Genomic DNA, 18158 nt, shown 5'->3' on the forward strand with positions numbered 1-18158 from the left:
ACAACAGGACATGGGGACATGGAGATCAATCGGTCACCCTGGCTGGAGTGATGAAAGACATCCTTGTACGCTTATAAATACCTCCTAAGGCACACACGGTAGGCTGGGAAGAGTGAAAAGGTAAAGACACATAAATTATAGGATGCAGCCTGAGCAAATTTTCCCATGGGACATATTATGAGGCATGACAGGAGGAGCAAAGATGTGATCTCACAATGCAAAGACAGCTTGATAACAGCAGGTCTCTGCTAATGAGCTATAAGGGGAAAAGCATCAACAGCTCTTGGTGTAGGCAGTATAAACAGCTGGGAACAACCATTACATAAACCATTAAAAGCCCTTTTCTTTATTAAGTTACCATGGGCCCTTTGGTTTTCTCAGCAAGTTCATATTTATTATTAAATGGCAATGCATTTATGGTGCTAAACAACCAAATTACCACCTGCCCTGAATCTTCCCTGATTAAGCTGCTAATTTGGTTCATATCCTGGGGAGTGGGAGTACACTCCATGAACTCAACAGCAACAATAACCTTTTATAAAAGTAGACCTCCCAGCTAAAGTCTTCAGGAGAAAAAAAAAAAGTGAAACATTTTTATCACAAAGACCAAGGACAGCACAAGATATAAGTAACCTTATAGGCATGCACACATGTGCACACACACATTATAATTTTTTAAATAATCTGACCCAGAAAGAATCAAACCAAATATAAAATGAGTTTTGAGAAAGTGACATTAGAATCTTCCTTTTGATCTTACACATATCCACATACAGAACTCTAAATGACAATAGCCACCTGTTATGGTTTGGATGGGTGGTATCCGTCTAAAAGCTCACGTGTGAGACAATGCAAGAAGGTTCCAAGGAGAAAAGAGTAAGAGTCTTAAGCCAATCAGTGATTTAATTCTAAGGGGTAACTGAAGTGGTTGGGTGTGGCTAGAGCAGGTGGGAATTGGGGCGTAGCTTTGGGTACACATTTGTATCTGTGAGTGGAGTCTCTCTCTGCTTCCTGATCATACATGATGTGAGTTGCTTCCCTCCACCTCACTCTTCCTCCACGATGTCCTGCCTCACCTTGATCCCTGAATAATGGAGCCTGCTGTCTGTGGATTGAGACCTATGAAACTGTGAGCTCCCAAGTAAAGCTTTCCTTCTTCATAGTTGTTCTGGTCTGGTCCTTTAGTCACAGCAGCATAAAAAAAAAAAAAAAAAAAGAAAAAAAAAAGAAAGAAAGAAAAAGAAAAACCTGACTAAAACACCACCCAAACTACTTGTTCTTTCTCTCAATCACTTATTGAGCAATAAGTTAGGCATCTTAGAGAAATTAACCCTTTTTTCACAATAATCTTGTATGATAAGAATTAGTATTTTATTTATAGACAACGAAACTTAGGACCAGAAAGGTCAGTGACAACCCTGAGTTCACAGAGAATCCTGCAGAGTTTTCTTAGAACATTTTGTCCAAATCAATCAATATCCTAAGCTTTCTTCACATATAGGTAAAAAGAGTTAGATGGCTCTTTAATTCATTTTACCTTGTGGTTTTAAAGTCATTTTCAAATCATTCCAAATATATACACACACGGCGGGGGGCCTCTAGAGAAGGTGAGTTCCCAGACTACCAAGGCATCTATGCTCATTTCTTCCCTGTGAAGCAGAGACAGACCAGGGAAGGAAGCCTCATGACTTTCAAACCTCAAGATCTCTAATTTTCCTTGGGTCAATAGCAAGAGGAAAAAAGAATTTACCATATGTACCATGAAGCCAGAACTGGTGTCTTGTTTTATTTTTGTGGTGCTAGGGAATGAACCTAGGGTGTCATATATACTAGAACTCTACCACTGAGTTGTATCCCAAGCCCTAGGACTATACTTCTATTTACTTATTTATATACTTCCAAACAGAGTTTCTACAATTCTGTTTTCCTCACACCCCTTCATTATATGATAGAAAATCTCGACTAACAAATGGTCTTTTAAGTTGCATAGGAAAAAGAAAAATCTTCTCTACACACCTAAAATCACCTAACCTATGAAGCAGTGAATTTATCAGATGTCTCTCTTGATTGAGAGAAATATTGAAAACTGACTCAAAGAAGAAAAACCCAAGAGGAATGCATTGACTTATGTCATGGAAAAATCCACAGATACACGTATTTAACTTTGGGCACAGCTTGACTCCAGCTTCACATAATGTCACCAGGCTCTTCCTCAGCTCTATTCCCTCTGAACTGGATCCATTTTGAAACTCAAGGTGGTACCCAGATGGCTGCAGTTTCTCCAAGACTCACAACTCCACATCCAAACACCTCCAAATCAGAGGGAAGCAAAACCAAGCTGCCCCTGCTAATGTCTCAACCCATCATACTGATCCCAACTGAGCAACTCACTCCACCCCCAAACCTATCACTGTGGCCAAAAGTATGTGATGTTCTATTTGATCAAACCATCTAAACTACAAGAATTAGGGGGAGGTGAAGCAAGGAGGGGGATGATTCTCAAAGGAGATACAAGGCCACAGAAGGGGAAAGAAAGGATAACTGTATAGAATAAAATAGATCAATGCTACACCACATTAGAAAAGAATTAAGTTTATTTCTTAACCTCACCCCTCCAATATTTTATTCATTCTTGCACTTAATTCAAAATTTAACTCCTATGTTTACCAATGAATCTCAAACCTACTAAAATAATGTTGGTGGTAATAACAATAATCAGAGTAATAATAACTATTATTTATTGAGACACTCTGCTAACATCATGCAGATTTAATTTACTACTTACCTAATCTCAATTTATAGATGATGAAACTGAGCTCAGAGGCTCCGTTACTTGCCCATGGTCACAAACTAGTAAGGAATACAACCAGAACTCAAACAAGTTCAACTCAGAAGCCAAAACATAACTCATCCTCTCTCAAAAATATTTTTATCTGTGTCCCTGACACATCTCTAAGCTCCGAATTCCTTTGACAGTGTCTATCCTGAACCTTAACATTTTGAAACTGCTTGAATGCCATCCAGATCACCTGGAACTATCTTTGGCCAGATGTAATTCTCTTTGATTTAAAAACACATACCACCTTAAACTTGCAAGACATTTTATAATTCTTCCACTGATTTGACATCTGCAGGTATCAGGAAGCAGGGGAGGAGCTGCCTGCAGCCACATCTGGACTGCAGCCACATCTGGACTTCAGCAGCAGCCTGATTTCTATTACTAGAAATGGTCCCATTAAAGAAAAATCCCAAGTGCTTCTGTTCTGTGAAGGTGACAAAAGACTGCTCAGGAGGAAACATTCCCAAACAACAAGAATGTTATTCAGAAAATGACAATCAGCAGGGTGATAGCAAATTCTTTATGTGCATCATGAAAGTGGAACAAGATTTTACCTATTGTTGTAATCAGAAGCCAGAAAAGGACTCATCTTTTTTCTTAAAGAAAGTTAAGTGATTTTTCACAATGTAAACCAAAACTGGAGAGGAGCTATGCGGCTTCTTGAAAGGGCAACTAAGCCTCCCTACTGCTGAGCAGGGACCAGCCTCTGCTGTCCTAGCTAAGGACTCCACCTCTCATCAGAACACAACAGTCCTGAGAGTAAGTCAAACTTAACCCCAAGGCAAGATGACTTCAAATTACTAAGCTCATTCCTCATATCTGTGTGATGGGATGCGTGTGTGTACATGTGTATTTCTAATTTTTGTTGATGTTGATTGAGTTTGAATTGCAATGAATTAACACTGAGTAAGGAGCTCAATACTAGAAAGTAATCTTTGAAGGCAAAATTAGCATAATTGCTTCTAGAATTCTCAAAATGTACGCTCTTCACTATCTCATAAAAGAAAAACTATCATTCATGTGTGCCAATTAACATTTTTTCCCAGGATCTGCTTACTTTCCAAATGAAAACACATCCATGTCAAGCCTATGATCCAACAAATCCCTGAACCCAAACCCAAGGGAGCCCTTGGACAGAGATTAAGGAGCAGAATATACCATAGTGGGGAGAGGCAGAGAAGACGAATCGATTGCATGTATACCAACAAAAATCCGTGAAACATTTGTCCATGTGGTTATTAACTTTAACACCATTGTACAACCAACTCATGCAGCATACTGAATTTTTCCTTTCTAAAGATAAAATGCAATTAGATCCAGAGTCAGACATCACTTGTGCTTTTTAGTTTTGACAATTCCTTTGGTTTTGTCCTGTGCATTTGAACCTTTTCCTTGACCATCACACAAGAGTGACACCCAAAACATATGCAGCAGACAAGGAAAGCAAGAGTGTCAAGAGCCTGAACTCAAGCTCCCGTTCTTCTTCCCAAGCCAGGAGATCTTAAAATAATCACTAGATCCTCCCCGCATCTCAGGGAACACTTGCTTGCTGCCTTTCCAAGACTACTATGAATCAAGTGAGGTTGATAATATTAAGTACGCTAAAAACTTCAAAATGCCCTTATAAATAATATGTTCTTAGGCAAAAAAAAAGGGGGGACTAAATATCCATGAATTCTAGATTCATTATTTGTATGGATTAAGGTATACAAACTCAGATTTTTCATTTTAAGTTGGCCAAAAATTCAATAAATCCTAATGGAAAGAAATAAGCCCATCCAAATCCTATTAAATTTTATGCTCTCATTATCAAAAGTTGTTGTGTCTCTGAACTGATACCCTATTCAAATATTTTTCTGCTCAAAAATTTAGAACTATGTGAATTATCCAAGTTCTATCACTCCCAAACTAGGATTTGTAAATAGGCACAATAATAGTATCCACACAGTAGGATTGATAAAAAGAATGCATGAATATATGCAAAACACCTGAGATCATGCTATTACGTGTTATAGCCATGTGGATATTTGTACATGACATAGTGGTAAGAATCAGCCAGATCTAGGTTCAAATAATTGCCCCAACCACTATTAGATATGAAATTTTGCAGTCTTTTTCACTGAAAAATAATAGTACCTATCTCATATGGTTGTCATGAGGATTAAAAAAATAACAGGAAGATTGAAAAGATACCTGCATATCACAAGTCAATAATTGGTCACACTGGTAGTTTTGCTCAGAGTATTTAATAGTTGAAATATGGAAATTATGGAGGGGGATGAACTTTTAGTTGGTTTCTTTAGGTCAAATACAGTTCTGAAGAAAGAGCTGCACCAATCAAAGCAATAGCAAAACTGTGTGTGACTTTAAAGTAGCAAGTGCAGGTTCAAGTTCTAAACCACAGTTTCGAGTTTAATTTTCTGCTTCAACTTAACCACTGCCAAAACAGAGTGGCCACAAATACAGTTATCCCTGAGACACATATGGCTCATTCCTTTACATTCAAATATTTGTAATTTCAACTTCCCTATAAAGCTTCCATGTCTAATCAATCTAGCAGGCAGTATTATTTCACTAGAACAAAGCCAAGCATTTTTAAAATATTTATATAACTTCCCAATCTTCATCAACACCATTTTTTGCAAACTTGAATGAAAAATGAATAGCTCCTCAGGTTGGGGCTGTGGCTCAATGGTAGGGCACTTGCCTAGCACGTGCGAGGTGCTGGGTTTCATCTTCGGTACCACATAAAAATAAATAAAATAAAGGTATTGTGTCCAACTTCACCTAAAATTGTTTTTAAAAAATGAATTAAAAAAATTGAAAAAAAAGAACTGCATTGAGAAGATTGAAAAGGAACATCTATCAACTATTATTAATTCAGCCTCCCAAGCTGGGCATGGTGGTACATTTCTGTAATCACAGTGGTTCAGGAGGCTGAAGCAGGATTGCAGGTTTGAGGCCAGCTTTAGCAACTTAGAGAGTCCCTAGCAACTTAGAGAAACCCTTTCTCAAAATAAAAAATTTTAAAAGGGTTGAGGTTATAGCTCAGTTTGTTAAGTGCCCCAGGTTTAATTCCTGAAAATAATACGTACATAAATTTAACAAAAAAGAATAACTTCTTCATGAGCTTTAAAAAGTTAAGGCATGGGCTGGGGTCATAGCTCAATGGGAGAGCGCTTGTCTCGCATTTTTGAGGCACTGGGTTCAATCCTCAGCACCACATAAAAATAAATACATAAATAAATTGTTGGGGTTGGGGTTGTGGCTCAGCGGTAGAGCATTCACCTTACACATGCAAGACCCTGGGTTCTATCCTCAGCACCACATAAAAATATATGAATAAAATAAAGGTACTGTGTCCAACTACAACTAAAAAATAAATATTTAAAAACACTGTGTCTGTCTACAACTAAAATAATTTTTTTAAGTTAAGGCTTTTTTTCATTTTTCATTTCCACAAATCATTTTCATTTTTCATTTCCCCAAAAGAGAAGGTGAAAGTCAAGGAAGATTTTTAAAAAACAAACAAACAAAAAAAACCAGGCTAGGAAAAGGATCAAAGAAGAATGAAAACAAGGGTCTCTTGGTGTTTTTCAGGACCGACAGCTTAGAGAACTGTCTTCCTCACCTAGGCTTCTATTTTATTTCTCTTGTCTTCATGGCTGAACTTCAAGGACATAAACAAATGTCCTTCCATTTCCTTACTAAGGGCCTGGCTTTCAGTTCCTTTCACTAACCATATTTTATCTTCCATCATTTTTATTTGGGACCTCAAGACAGTTAAATCACAGCTTGCCAGAGATAAAAGAAATCTTAGAAATCACGTTCCTACACCCATTTTCCTTCCAAGCTGGCAGGATGTCTGAGGACTAGGAAGACTGTGACTTTTCAAAGATCATGAAATGACTTTGGATTAAAACCAGAAAGAGAACTCAAGCCACACAGAATAGCTTCTCCATCTTTGCTGTATTTCAGTATCTAATTTCTTATGTTTCTGTCTCAAGTTTAGACTATTCACTCCCATTGCCAAGAAGAACAATCTGTTGCTTGGTTTTTATTTTATTAGCAAAATAAAAGCCACATAAAGTGTGACTCTCAGCACGCCTTTTGATAGGCACCTGAGCTGAAGAATAGAAGCAAACTTCTCAATATTGCTTGGTCCTTTTCTCCTTCTATGATTTTCATTGCAATAATGTGAGCAGAGATTAAAGTAATTTCACCTCAGTCACTGATTTTTTAATGGTTACTTACTTGCCAGGCATGTAACTAAGTGCTTAATCAAGTCATAATAATAGACCATAACTTTTGAAAGGATGGTTTCTTTCACTGAATATACACATGCCTAGTGTAAACATAAGTAGTAATAGTAAACATTAAAACAATTTCTGTGTGGAGAAATATCACTGAAATTCAACAAATCCAACAGATACATTCTCAAATCCAAGCAAGAGGAATTACTCAACAAACTGGCTGGTGTCGTGGCTCAGTGGTAAGCACTTGCCTAGCATATATGAGGGCATGGGTTTGATCCCCAGCACCACAAAAATAAATTATAAAGAAAGGAAAACACAACAATCTCAAATATTTCAGTGAGATATATCTTCTCTAACTCATCTCCCAAGTGTCAAAACAGAGAAAAGGGCAACAGAATATTCTCCTCACAAACTAGATGCCATCCAGATATAGAGAAGACTGGAGGGAAAGAATATTGGTCTTCAGACATAAGAACCAATGAACTATCTAAAGGAGGTGTTAACAGTAACCCTACTCTCACAGGTAATCAGCAGGAAAAACTGCCTCTGAATAAAAGACTCTCCTTATGCTGCTTTAAATTAGAAATTAATTCTAAACTCATTTGTAAAGTCATTGTTATTTATTCATTTTCATTATTTCGTATGTGTGGTTCTGTTGGCAGAACCACCTACATGGTAAGTTTAATACAATGCTGATACATAGACCACTTAATTCTTAAGAGTTAACAACATTCTCCAATGATGATCAAACATGCTCCAATAAAAATATTATAAATGTACCAGCTACATGTATACCTATAAAGCTCTAATAAAAATATTTTTAAAAATTTTAAGGCAATTACCTTCCCAAAGTCACGAACATCAAACAAGTCAAATGCTTCGAAGAGTTCGCTTTTTCTCATTCCAAACGTCTCGCAACAGGCTGTGAGAAATGTCCGTATGTTCTTCAAACAGAGAAACTGAGAAATGAAAAAATAGCTATCAGTATAGAGTGAATTATTCCAAATGCTACCAATCTTCTGCCACACCCAAGTTGCTACAAAAGTGACAGAACCAATCCACTCCTGAGGGTGCTGTTTGCTCAACCAGAAGCACTGACTGAGCATCCATTCTCAGTCCAGTAATATGGCTGTGGACAGGCAGGTGAAGCTTACATTCCAACAGGAGAAAACAGACAAGAACAAATACAGCAACACAGGAGGAAAACATTTGTATTTTCATATGGTAGTTAAAACTGGGAGGAGAGATCCAGAGAGCTGGTAGAGGTAGGTGGGGAGAACTTAGCCAGGTCTTCTTGAGAGGAGGATGGGGCAGAGATCTGAGGTACTTAAGGAGCAAGCCATGCAGAAAAGTAGTCAGAGTAACCTAAGTTAAGAAGCATCACATACTGAGGCCCTGAGGCAGGAGTGTCTGAGTATATTTGAGAAAAGGGCCAAAGTAGAGTGAGTAATGGGGAGAAAGGTAGGAGGTGAGCTAGAAAGGTCATGGGGTCAGATGGTAAAGGGCCTTATCAGACAGCTTTTATTCTAACTGATAAGGGAAGCCATTGGAGGACATGGAACAGATCAGGAACAAAATATGTTCCACAAGGGTCTTCTTGGGCTGCTGCATTGGATATAGATTGGAGAGGGCTAGAGTGAGAATAGGGCAGGAAAACCAGACAGGAGGCTACTGCAATAACCCAGGTGAGACACAACTGTGGGTAGACCAGGTGTTGCCTTGCCACTGTGTTGAATCCGAGATGACCATAAGTCATCCAATGGAATGTGGGGCAGGAAATGGTATGGACTTTAGACATAAATCTGGGAGTCTTTAGAGTATAGAGAACACTGAATCATGATGCTGGCTGAGACTAACTTTGGGAGAGGAGAAGAGATCTGAGGGCAAGAAACCTTAGGAGAACAGGAGAAGAGGAGGTGGCTACAGAGGAGTCTGACAAAGAATAATCAAGGCGGAAGGAAAGAAAATCAAAGATGGGCTTCCCTGAATCAAAGCTAAAAATGTTTCTAAGCAAAGAGAGTAACAAGCTATGTGAGATGCTGCAGACAGTCAAGTAAGATTTATTTTTTTAATTGATTTTTTTAAAAAAAGTAAATGACAGCCAAATACATTACAATTCTTATTACACATATACAGCACAATTTTTCATATCTCTGATTGTATAGAAAGTATGTTGATATCAATTTGTGTCTTCATACATGTACTTTGGATAATGATGTCTATCACATTCCATCATCCTTACTAACCCCCTGCCCCCTCTCTTTCCCTCCCTCCCCTCTTCCCTATCTAGAATTCATCTATTCTTCCCATGCTTCCCCTCCCTACCCCACTATGAGTCAGCCTCCTTATATCAAAGAAAGCATTCAGCATTTGTTTTGGGGGAATTGGCTAACTTCACTTAGCATTACCTTCTCCAGTGCCATCCATTTACCTGTAATTGCCATAATTTTATTCTCTTTTATTGCTGAGTAAAATTCCATTGGGTATATATGCCACATTTTTTTATCCATTCATCCATTAAAGGCATCTAGATTGGCTCCACAGTTTAGCTATTGTGAATTGTGCTGCCATAAACATTGATGTGGCTGTGTCCCTATAGTATGCTGTTTTTAAGTTTTTTGGATATAAACTGAGAAGAGGGATAGCTAGGTCAAATGGTAGTTCCATTCCCAGATTTCAATCTCTCTAAATAAATATAGATGCAAAAAATTTCAATAAAATTCTGGGAAATTGAATACAAAAACATCAAAAAGATTGTGCACCATGATTAGGTGAGATTCATCCCAGGATGCAAGGTTGGTTCAACATACAGAAATCAATAAATGTAATTCATCACATCAATAGACTCAAAGATAAGAATCATATGATCATCTCAACAGATGCAGAAAAAGCATTTGACAAAATACAGCACCCTTTCATGTTCAAAACACTAGGAAAACTAGGGATAACAGGAACATATCTCAACATCATAAAGGCTATGCTAAATCTCAGGCCAACATCATTGTAAATGGAGAAAAATTAAAGGCATTCCCTCTAAAACTGGAACAAGACAGAGATGCCCTCTTTCACCACTTCTATTCAACATAGTTCTTAAAACACTAGCCAGAGCAATTAGACAGATGAAAGAAATTAAAGGGATATGTATAGGAAAAGAAGAACTTAAATTAATACTATTTGCTGATGATATGATTCTATACCTAGCAGACCCAAAAAGCTCCATCAGAAAACTTCTAGAACTAGTAAATGAATTCAGCAAAGTAGCAGGATATAAAATCAACACCCATAAATCAAAGACATTTCTGTATATCAGTGACAAATCCTCTGAGAAGGAAATAAGGAAAACTATCCCATTTACAATAACTTCAAAAAAAATAAGATACTTGGGAATTAAGTAAGATTTAGGTCAAGTGCTTCTGTGCTGTTTTCATGGAATTTGGAGTATGAAGGACATGCATTCCTTGACAGAAGCAGGTCCTGTGTGGGGACTAGAGTGAAAGGCTGGAGCAGCTCCAGAAACAACAGGAGAGAGTGGATACAGGAGAGAGATGATGAAGTCTGGCTACAAAGGGAAACAGATGGAGCTGGAGAATTCAAGGAAGGTTTTTAAAAACAATGGCAACTATGACCAGGTGTTTCTATTTCAATGGGAGTACCCTGCTGGAGAAGGAAAAGTTAATTAGGAAAGAGCAAGGCACAGTATCTAAATGAAGTCCTTGGGTAGGCAAAAGAGAAGGGATCAGATGCTGAAGTGCAGAGGCTGACCCCAGAGAGGGGCATGGTCAGCTCAGTCACACCTACAGGAGTGCAGAAGGACAGGCAGACACTGCTGAACACTCAAAAACCAAAAGTGAGAATTCACTTTTCATATCAAAAAGACTCAGATTCATCTAAGTAAAATATACACATGTCCTGAGAATGAATTAGTTCTTTTGTAGAAGTATTACTTGCAATGGCACACATTTTTAAAAAATCATAATCATACATGTCAAAATTTTAAATATTCTTGCTATGTATCAATTATGCCAAAATAATTTCAAAAGTAAAAACTTAACCTCCAATAAGTGATCAACATCTTAGCTATTTATTGCATCTTTTTTTAAGCATGTTTCATTTTGTTTTTCTTTTTAATCTTAGTTTGCTTTTTAATTATGCAGAAAGCACATGTTACTTCCTCTACATTTGAAACATTCAGATTTGTCATAAGCTTAACTTAGACACAGTTTTACCCTTTACAGGAATCATCCTCAGAGGTTTAAATATTTCAGGAGGGGTTAAAACCACAAGGGAAGCATCATAAACCCTTTGAAACACACAGGCTGCAGCCAATCAGCACATGCAGTTACTGCTTTCACTTTAAAAATTCATAAGAGACCTTTACAACACAGAATCACTCTGCATGTTGCTCTTCCACATAGAATTGCTTATTTACAGATTAAAAGGCTTGCATTCTGCCAAGACAGATAATAATTACACTCTGGGGGATTATGCAACTGCTCTCTTGCAATATTTTTTACATAATTAAGTGCCGGACTCATAGCTCACCAAGGAACAAAGCATAACTGCAAATGCCAGCCTCTGAAGATTTCTCACCAAACTCAAATTTCCCCATGTATGGGAAAAACTGCAGTTGGCTTCTACTAAAGTGCTTTGATCATTAATTCAGTAAAGCTAAGAGTATTACTGAAAGTAAAAACAGTATAAAATTTAGTCATTGTTGCATGCACATAAGACTGAAAAACAGTCTTTCCTCTTACTTCTGGAACAAATGTTAATCTTACTTGTCCCCTAAGTAGTTCAATTCTGCTAAATTCAACAAATATTTACTGGATTTGGAAAAAGTCACTAGTATGTTCTTGCTTTTCCAGGCAGTCTTCAAACCTGGTTACCCTTTTCTAATGTATGCTTTCAGTCAATCATTTTTTAATTCCTGCAACATTACACTGGAAAATCTACAAAGGATTAAGGATCTGCCTCAAGCTCTTCTATTAAATTTATCAGCAAATTGTCATAATCCTCAAAAGTTGGCTGACAGTGCAAGGCTCACAGGTCATTGGATGCTCACAGGGCCATGGGCACAAGCAGGACAGAGACATGCCCCTCATGGTATTTTAGAAGTTGGGCTCACCACTCCAGCTTTCATCCTACTTTTCCTTTTTCAAGTTTATTTAAGAAAATTCTGAACCAAAAGAAAAACTGAAATATAATGAACATACCCACCTACATAATCATTGTAACAGAGTACCATATAGGCTTTTGTATTTGTACATTTTAAAATTAAAAAAAAAAGAAAGAAAGTATATTTTGCTGAGGCATTTGACAGTAAGTTATGAATGCATATAAATAACTCAATATGCATCTCTAGGAATGCAGAGATACTTTCCTACATATCAATAATATCTATATTACATCTAAGAAAATTAACAATAATTTTGTATTATCTAGCATACATTCCAAATTCACATCTCCACAATTGTTCATCTCATGCCTTTTTATATTATTTTTGCCCAATCTAGGATCCAATCAAGTTTCAGCCCTTGCATTTGGTGGTTTTATCTTTCAATATCCCTTTATCTAAAAGTCCCAAAGCTATCGTTCTGTTTTGTTTTGTTTCGTTTTTAGTGACATGGACTTTCTGAAGAGCTGAAACTGTTTTATATACTGCCCCACATTCTTCATTTGACTATTTCCCCACAGTGCCATCAAACCTATTCTTCTATCACTTGTGTTTCCTGTGAACAAAAATCTAGGTTCAAACCAAGCTGTTTTGGAAAAAAAAAAAAAAAACACTTCATATTCCATATTGCGAATTGCATATTTCCTCAAATCAGAAGACATAAAATGTTGGGCTATCCCATTTCTACTGATGCTAAGCTCACACTTGGTTAAGATGGTTACTACCAGGACTCTCTACTGGAAAGGTACACATCTCCTTCATCTCTATAAATAGCCTGGGGTGAAAACAGGGTAACATGTGGCATCTTATTTCCCAAACTTGTTTTCACAATCATACAGCATCTTCTGATTGTCCCAATTATTCCATTTGGAATTGTAAAATAGTGATTTTTCTATCATTCCTTTCACCTTTATTCATTGGTAATTTTATAAAGGTGTAAATGTATGATCTTTTGTAAATTTATAAATCTTGTGTTCCTTTCTTTATTTCATTTGTGAGCAAATCAACTGTTCTCATTATTCTTTTTGATCTTCATATTATCCCAAATTTGCCTCTGAGGAATCCTTCAAACTGGTTTCTGTATCCTTTTGGTATAATTTCATTCATCTTCTTGTCTTCAAGTTGTCCCAAATTCATGTCATATTTTCTCAGACCTAGTTCTGAATATTCATTTCCCCAAAAAGGTCTGTTTCCATTCATAAATAGCAAATGGTATTTACCAAAGCCTGAACTCCAGACTACTTCTTACATAAGCCAATTACATTAAATGACCCAATCCCTCTAACTTTTGCTTAAATTATCTACCAGTTGCAACTGAAAGAGCCAACAGGATTGGTCTAACTGGTCTCTAAGGTGCCTTTCAGAAAATGATATAATTTTTTTATGGAATATGTAATAAGCCAACTCTTATCTCCCTCTTTTCAGGATAAAAGGGACTTGAAATCACTGACGAATAATTAAGAGTAATTTTATAGCTAGAGATGTGATTGTCTTACATAAGAGTGTTTCAGTGTTAAGCTTTTTCCCTAAGACAATCTACTCAGTCTTTGGGATCAGAAGGTTCTGATTTGATGTTCTGTGTGTCATCTTTAGCAGCTGAAAAATACTGCCTTCAGGTGGCTTATGTGGCACAAGGACAAGTCCATCTCATTATTTCACAACCATGTCTTATTCTTGACCAAAAATTACACAACTTTTCTATGTCATATAACTTATTTGCCTGAAATAACTTTAACATTTCTTAAAATTTAGAATTTTAGGAAGTATAGTTAAATGACTTCAGGGTTTTTTTTTTTTAAGTACTAAATGTATCCATATAAGATAAAGAGTTGCCAAGTAAGGACACACAAATTACAATCAGCCATTTATAATGGGTATTGATCAGATATCTGTTATATGCTAGTCATCATGAAACTTTTGAACTTCTTAATGTGCTAGACAATGTGAACTGAATACAACACCAAGAACTGGAAATGAAAAAGAAAATGTGACCCAGGCCCTATCTCCAAAGCAGAGGCAGGCAGAGCAGACTGACAAGTGAATCCGCAGTTATAAGATAGGGTGGCAAACGTTATGAGGACATTCAAAAGTTCTTGCAAGTCCTGGGTGATCAGGACAACTTTCTGGAATAACTGCTACATGAGATGAGACCTAAAGGATGAGGGGGAGCCAGCCCCACAAACCGAAGAAATGGTTGGTGCACAGGGAGGGAAAAGGGAATCACTAGAGTATAGGGTACTCCAGGGAAATAGCAGGGCATGTGAATGAGCAGGGGAGAACTCAAAGCCAGGACCACTGGGGGCAGAGGATGTGATTAACAGGGACACAGTCCTGGGCAGGAGAAGTGGAAGATGGACAGGAGCTGTGGTTTTCCTGCCCTGCCAAAAGGACTCAAGCTTTTTCCTACAAGAAGTGGAGGTTAAAGGATTCTAAGAACACTACTCAGCTTTATATTTTATGATTACTAGTGCTATGAGTTTTGAGTGATTGCTATGTCTATGCTAAATGTTTATACCATTTAATCCTCATAATAATCCAACTGGGAAAGTTTTTTCTTCTATATCTACTGAGGCTGAGAAATTTATTCAAGTTTACATAATTGCATTTGCCAAAGTAATGGAGTCAGGATGCAAACCCAGGCATTCTGGCTACAAAGACCATTATCCTTAACTGTTATTTTATACTAACTTCATTTTGTGTTATGTAGAATTAAAAATGGTTTTCTTTTTATTAGGGAGATGATGTGGGATACTCCAGCAACACAGGACAATTTGAACCCCATCATATTAATCTCACAGGAAATGATGGTGATTTAGAGTAAGAGGAGAGAAGGAGAAACAGAAAGAACCCTAGTTTTTCCATATTTTCTAGGAAATAATATGCAAAGGAAACACCTAACAATTAATTGAACATGAGCAGGGATGATTGGAAGAAAAAAGAGAAGAGACGTAAGATGGCTAGTATGAGCATTCACTGAGGACGTTAACTTGACAAATGGGGACAGAGGCATGTGAAAGACTGGTTGAGTCAGTTAATTCTTGTCTTCATAAATGGAGAGGCCCAATAATTAGATGCCACCTGGCTTCTCTCCCAGAAATGCCCATAGATAATATATTCTAATAACAAAGACACCTGTCTTAAACTGCCCTTTGTCTCTCTGTCCTTTACAAAAAAATGATGAATGGCTTACTCATTCGAAGTCAAGGGATGAAAATGTCATAAAAGCACTCCACATCAATGCACATAACCTTCAGAGAAGAAAGTTCAGTACCAACAAGGATAAGACATACTAAAATTATACACAGGCCAAAGCTCTCTGGATTGGAAAATGTTTCATAACCAGAAAGCCATCACAACAAAAGTAGCTTTCGAAGGTGCCACTTCTGTTGTCACCACTTCAATGCTAGCAACACTGAGGTCAAATGGCTAAAGTTCACTACAAAACTGAAAAAAACCTCCCCTTTCTCTCAACACTTAACAAGCTCTGGCTTTTTCACTGTATGTGTGAGAAGCTTGTTGACACTTCTCAAAGGCAAACAAGATCATTTCAACTACTCCTTTAGAATTGTTAGCAATGATGAATAGTTGGGCATAATCAGAATTATAAGAGGCCATTCATAAGCTGATTGGCAGTCTGAAAGACACAGAGGAGACCAGCATTAAGGCCTACTTGCAAATGTGGTACAAATAGTTTTCCTTCTTGGAGGAGCCTCACCTCAGACTTTATCAAGCCTCTCCCCAGGACCTCTATCACTGTAACCCCTCTCCTCCTCTGTGCCCCTCCAAAGGCTCAAAGCATCCTTCCTACAGTGGTAAGTCAGATGAGATGAAATAGAGAATTTTTTAAAAAGCAAGTTTCTCCCTTACTGGAGTTTCCTATTCCTCTCACTTTTACCATATCTTGTCCTTTTATCCCTCTATAGCTCTTTTAAATCAAGTGAGCTAAATCTTGTATCGTCTAGAAATTTAAAAAGAAAGAAAGAAAGAAAGATTTTTATTTGTTTGATGACCTCATCTGTTCTTTTCCCTTTATGGATCAGTGGGTGCCACAGGATATCATCCTCATTGTCCTTTGGAAAAAAACTCAGCTCTGCACTGCACAACATCTTCACATTACTTTCAACTCTATCCTGATGTTATAAATAAAGATTCCAAAAGGATATTCAGAGAAGAAGATAGAAATATGTTTGGATAGTTTCTTAGCTAAAACTTGTATTCAAGTCATAAAACCAAACTCCCCTTATTCTCAGTATACTGAAAACCAATATTTCTGTTTTGATGATTGTCTAGGCCTTAGTTCATTTTTAATTTAGTGAAATGGTTTTAATCAACTAACCAAAAATGTAGTTATTTAACAGGGAAGCCACAGGGTATTTTTTGGTTATTGATTTTTATTTGATGGTAATGCATTTTCATGAAATATGTGTAACTTTGTTGAAATGATTAAGCTCATAAATATAGGGCTAGGTAAACACACATACATGTTCTTCATTCTGCAGCACCTGGCTCACATCTGTAATGGTAATATTCAAGCTTGATCATATGTCTGTTTGCCCAGCTATGCCCATGATATAGTAAACATCTTTGAGAAGACAGATTACATCTATTTTGTCTTTGCATCTCCAAAGCTTACATAATAGCACAGTTTTAAATAAATTTATGAATGAATACTGCTGCAGTTTATCTGTAGAGAAAAAAAAATAGTAACCATTCCTTGGTAGCCAGAGAATTCAAAATGCATTTTTATATTAAACTGACATCCTAGCCTTACATTCATTGTTAGAGTAGAAATACATTTTTTATGAAGGTACCTCAATAGAGTAGTTGGTGATGTTACATTTATAAATAAAACTAATAAAGATTTTAAATTATTAAGTTCACATGCATAATCTTTATTTTGGCTGCCTATGTCTGGTGTAAGTTCAATTGTGAACTGATAACTGATTTTCAGGAGCCCCTAGCCAGCAGTCCCTAAAGCGCATATGGACACAAGCTTGTACATACACACACACACACACACACACACACACACACACCACACACACACACACATACACACACACCCTCTATTGCTTTCACTAGCTCTTGTTCTCATAAGAGGAAGCAGCGTACCCCCTCTCCCTTGGCAGGAACTTAGACACTCAATTTCAAAGGTTTTTGTTGTCACCTTGCATTAGTCCTTAGCTAGAAAAAAAGATTAACACACTGCATCTTTAATCCTCATTATGTGTTTTTAGTCTTTGCACTGAAAAACTGAATACTTAGGGAGTGAAATGTCCAAGTTGACCTGAAATATCTATTTTAATATGTTCCTTGATCTTCTAATGAAAGTATGCATGCCACTACCTTTAATGAGAAAAAGTAGCCCTGAACCACACTGTTATCCGAAGCACAGTTAGCCCAAATCATGTTAAAATTACCTAATCTACATTTTTAAAAAGGCTGCCAAGATTCACTATTCTGGGTAAAAAAAAAAAAAAAAAAAAAAAGAAAAATGGGAATTTCTTTCTGCTTGGGCCTTAAAGAGGCAGTAGAATTCAATAGCTAAAAGTCAGTATTTTGACATTGTTGAACAGTAGCCATTTAGCGAGAGTAAGGCAGGCAGTAGAAAGAAGCAGTGGTTGATTCAGGAAGAGGATCACAAGTTTGAGGCCAGCCTGAGCAACTTGATGAGATTCTGTCTCAAAATAAAAAATTAAAAGAGCTAAGGAGATAGCTCAGGAGTAGAGCACTTGCCTCAAAGGCACAAAGTCCTGGATTCAATCCTCAATAGAAGAAGAAAGGAAGAAAGCAAACAATCAAGCAGTGGTGGTGTCTGGAATAGCAATAGTAGATTCACCTGCTAATGTAGAATAGAGGGTGACAAGCACAACCCCACTTACCCATACCC

General features: G+C 37.2%; 1 protein-coding gene across 4 annotated transcripts in view; it reads right to left on the bottom strand.

Moving 5' to 3' along the window:
* The window catches only part of Vav3 (vav guanine nucleotide exchange factor 3), a 349120-nt gene that overhangs the window by 257755 nt on the left and 73207 nt on the right, over nt 1-18158 (bottom strand). For all 4 annotated transcript variants that reach the window (XM_078026845.1, XM_021735809.3, XM_005339106.5 and 1 more), the window contains exon 2: nt 7938-8054. In XM_078026845.1, the coding sequence (XP_077882971.1) occupies nt 7938-8054 (117 nt within the window). The remainder of the gene's footprint in view (nt 1-7937; nt 8055-18158) is intronic.

The sequence above is a fragment of the Ictidomys tridecemlineatus genome, chromosome 11, assembly GCF_052094955.1.
Source record: "Ictidomys tridecemlineatus isolate mIctTri1 chromosome 11, mIctTri1.hap1, whole genome shotgun sequence".
Taxonomy (NCBI): domain Eukaryota; kingdom Metazoa; phylum Chordata; class Mammalia; order Rodentia; family Sciuridae; genus Ictidomys; species Ictidomys tridecemlineatus.